The 4,139-nt window shown below is 35.7% G+C and overlaps 1 protein-coding gene across 1 annotated transcript; it reads right to left on the bottom strand.

Annotated features, from left to right (window-relative positions):
* Positions 1-2,429: 2,429 nt before the first annotated feature.
* LOC26528016 lies at positions 2,430-3,221 on the bottom strand. Its single transcript, XM_015165172.3, has 3 exons — positions 3,040-3,221; positions 2,806-2,985; positions 2,430-2,746 (listed from the first exon to the last, which is right to left on the bottom strand). Exons 1-3 carry the CDS (start codon positions 3,110-3,112, stop codon positions 2,532-2,534), a joined length of 468 nt encoding a protein of 155 aa, XP_015020658.1. The 5' UTR covers positions 3,113-3,221; the 3' UTR covers positions 2,430-2,531.
* Positions 3,222-4,139: the final 918 nt, after the last annotated feature.

Raw genomic sequence — 4,139 nt, 5'->3', positions numbered from 1 at the left:
ATTTTTGCTGTGTGACATCACGATATGGCGTATTAACTTTTGTGAAGAAATTCCTGTAGGTTATTTTCATCAGCATTAAATAGACTCTGTCGAGGGTTAATCAATCATTATGGCCAGTGTTTGCCTTGCTCTGGGCATTTCGATTTAAGCCAAAAATTGAAATTTGATAATGTTCGAGGACAATAGGAAATAGGAGCTAAAATCTCCAAGCGGAAATACTTTGTAGTCATAAATAGATTTTAAATTACATGTATATAAAATTAATACGAAAAGTGATTTGATATACTTATGCGAAAGGTTGTTTAAGGCTCAACTAAGTTTGCACTTTGAGAAAAAGGCCTACAGAGATCATTCGAAATGTGTATTCCACTAGTTTTGAATTTTGAATGTATACTATAAAATTTGCCACGCCCCTAGCGTGTGTATTGGAAAATCGGAACAGTAGATTCTATTGCGAGTAATTCGTATTCAAGCTAAACTGACTGAACGAAACTTTAAATATGAACCCAGCTTATACACACATATACTTAGTATATATATTTATTATATACACATATACATCTGCGTGGTTTTTTATTACGTAAACTAAAATATATTTTCGCACCAAAAATCAACCTCAACATGCTAACCAATAATTCCATTATAAAACACACAAGCAACAGCAGTATTTATATATTTTGATATAAAGTAAATATTTTTAATAGTAATCCAAAATGCTCTCTGACAACCGCAGAGTTCATTAACATTTTGGTTTTGTTTAGGCGAAATTGTGTAAATTAAGCCAACACAAAATTTTATAAAATAAACTAAAGTTGAGGTACGCATGAGTGTGTGCGTGTGTGTGTATATGAATGCAAATACAAATGAATTCGATTTGTGAAACAATAATGTTGAATGTGATCGCTTCCGCGACGTCGCATCGGCTTCCGTTGGCAAACAAAAATAAAATCACGTATTCGCTGATGATGGCAAACGTGACAAATAATGCAACAATTTGGATGCACTCATTTTCACAGCTTTGTGCCGAAAGAGTTCACTCAGCCTCCGCTCCTATCGCATCCACAACATACTCTCACACACGTGAGTTTTATGTTTATATTATGGAGCTCCGCATCCAGGGAGAAAGACAATTTGCAAAGTTCGAATGAGTCGTTTCAATGACTAAAGTGGCAATTGCCAGAGTATATTTATTTTAGCGACGAGAGTTTGCCAAATTATTGTCATTAGTTACTGAATCAGTTGCCACGCCTACTTCTCCTTCTGTTCCTCCTCCTCGCACACACACACACACACAGACACACATGAGGAGATACAAGCTGTGATGTCCTTGTTAGCGTTGAATAGCCTTGGGGCAGCTACTACTACTACTACTACACACACTCACACACATGCACACATACACCCACATACATACCTACATTTGTATGTTGCTCTTAGAGTTTGCTCTACTAGGTAATTAGCCACTTTGGCGATGCTGTCAGGGGAGCATTCCTTTGCTCTCTATCTGTGCGTAGCTTTAACGGCAAAAGTATGTAGCAAAAAAGTTTTTCCTAATGTCAAACATAAACAAAGAATGTTGATTTTCGGCTTGGTATTTACTTTAATAGATTTAGGCAGTTGGTAGAATTATGTAATATATATGTATGTATACAGATGTATGTATGAAAATCTGTATCTGAGACTGCTCGCTCTGTTCATTCTGATGCTATTCCCTCATACATACACATTCATCAGAGATCAATACATATTCACGCACAAGTTGCACTCTCTTAAAGCTGTGCTAAACTAAATACTCAAAATACTCGAATTCCTTTTCCCTCTTCTCATAACAATGAACTCAAGATTGCAGCTCATTCACTCTCGTAACAGCAAAGAGTAAAGTCATATGATCAGAGCAGGAGGGGTATATTTCGTTTTGCTATCACGGAGCCAAAGCAACACAAGAAAGTGCGAGTAGTGCAGCTATATGGTATCTATGTTATTGTTTAAGTACAACTGCAAGCACACAAATAAACATATGTACATATACATATATGCTTGCTTTGAGTGGAAGTCATCTGACAAATTCAAATATAATTACATACATACATATATAAACCCAAAAGAATATATGTATGTATGTGCAAATCCAACCGATAATCAAAAAGAAGTACGATATGGCAAGCAACTAACTGTTAATCAACTTTCACATCTTTTGGAGAGCGAATAATGCAAATGATGTAATCTGATTGTAGTCTGCTTGGTCGCAGAGAGTGAGGGAACAAGTGAATGTTGAACTGAGAAATGAGAAATGATGCCGTTACTACACTAACAGGCAGAAGGAGTTGTGGCAGTCCATATAAGATATATATACATGAATGATTTTACGATATCACTATTATCTGCTTTGCTCCCACTTATTCTTAAGAGGTAAGATATAGTCTTTAGACTTTAGCGCGAAATAGCATTCAGTTACGTATTTAGTATCAAATAGAATATATATGTAGATGGAAGAATAGCCATATAGACTCCTTAATTTGCTGTTTAAAATTCTATTGTATCAGAGTGTAAAAAGCCGCCAGAATCATTGTTAAAATTATAGGGCCTTCTCTTCCAGTTCCATTGCCACTCTCTTGGTTGTAGCAATCACATTCGATATAGCAATTTCCGCAATGTGAGTAAGAAATGGAGAAATTAGTAGTGGCCTCACCAATTGCGTGACAAAAGCCATCTGGGCTGCCAGAGCATATAGTACCCTTTAGTGTCTCTAAAATACAACGGAATAAATTGCAGACCCAGTGATATGTGAAACAAATGCACCGTTACCTTTTATTGTATAGCCGTCATCTAGACATTTACTTATCAATGGGTCAGATGCATCACCTGGTTTCTTTCGAACTACCTTGCCCGTATCCTCTTTATGTCCGTACTTTAGATAATGCTTGGAAGCTCGGCAGTCCATCAAATCGGTGCAATTGAAACACATATTATTTTGGCCGCTTACATCTGTAAAATTTAGTCTGCAGTCATTCAATACTTATAAATATAATTGACGCTCACTTGGAACTGAATATAGAAATGCACAGCAGAAATATATAAAAAGATTAAAAAACCCAATTCGAAATACACCCATCTTAAAATTTAAAAATTTAAAAACTAAAAATACATACAAAATAATTTAGACTGACTAAAAATCTATGAATTGTATTGTTTTTCCATTGATACTAATCAAATGTTCCTGAGATTCCTATAAAAGGCATGCTTTGATGGATATATATTTTGAGAACCAAAAAGTTTTGTAGTTCACTTTTAGAAATTTAGCTCAAGATGCGACTAGTGTATACCCAGAATACATATGTGTACTATGAGTCCCATACTCAGTATAAGATGAATGGTATACGACAATGAAGTTGTGGCTGTTTAAAATTCTATTGTATCAGAGTGTAAAAAGCTGCCAGACACATTGTTAAAATGATAGGGCCTTCTCTTCGATCATTTCCATTCTGTTGGTTATAGCAATCACATTCGATATAGCAGTTTCCGCAATGTAAATAGTACAGGCTGTCATTGGTCGTGGCCCCAACCATAGCGTGACAGAAGCCATCTGAGCTACCAGAGCATACCCTTTAGTGTCTCTAAAATACAATAATGTATAGACTGACAAAATGATATATGAAACAAATGAACCGCCTTTGATTGTGTAGCCGTCATCTAAAAATCTATCCATCAAAGGGTCAGCTTTATCGGATGGCTGCTTTATAACTACCTTGCCCATATCCGCTGACTGTACGCACTTTAGATAATGCTTGGCAGCTCTACATTAACTCGTTAACTCGGTGCAATTGAAGCAGACATCTTTGCCGCTTACATCTGAAAGATCTTGTTTCTTTAGCTTAGTCATTAAATGCGTTTATTATATAGGTTTCATTCTAATTGATGTTTGCTGGAAACTGAATATAGAAAGGTACATCAGAAATACATGAATAAAATAAAAAACCAGTGTACCCTCAACTACTGCTTAAAGTAAAGTATTTTTCAGTTACACACTCACATATGAGTACACTGAGCATACTCATACTCAGTAAAAGATGGATGATATAGAAGCAGAGACAGGGCTATAGACTCATCACTCTATGTAGAAAAGAAAAATGACAATTTCA

This window comes from Drosophila mojavensis, unplaced genomic scaffold, assembly GCF_018153725.1.
Source record: "Drosophila mojavensis isolate 15081-1352.22 unplaced genomic scaffold, ASM1815372v1 contig_36, whole genome shotgun sequence".
In the NCBI taxonomy this organism is placed as follows: Eukaryota; Metazoa; Arthropoda; class Insecta; order Diptera; family Drosophilidae; genus Drosophila; species Drosophila mojavensis.
The sequence above is the reverse complement of the archived record's forward strand: the minus strand, read 5'-3'. Positions and strand labels throughout refer to the sequence as shown.

What these genes read in the sequence shown, in the direction of transcription:
- LOC26528016 (XM_015165172.3), bottom strand. Translation starts at nt 3,112, where the DNA reads ATGGGTGTATTTCGAATTGGGTTTTTTAATCTTTTTATATATTTCTGC. An exon ending in ATTTCTATATTCAGTTCCAA is followed by an intron (nt 2,986 to 3,039) that starts GTGAGCGTCAAT and finishes TAAATTTTACAG; the next exon opens with ATGTAAGCGGCCAAAATAAT. An exon ending in TGACGGCTATACAATAAAAG is followed by an intron (nt 2,747 to 2,805) that starts GTAACGGTGCAT and finishes GTTGTATTTTAG; the next exon opens with AGACACTAAAGGGTACTATA.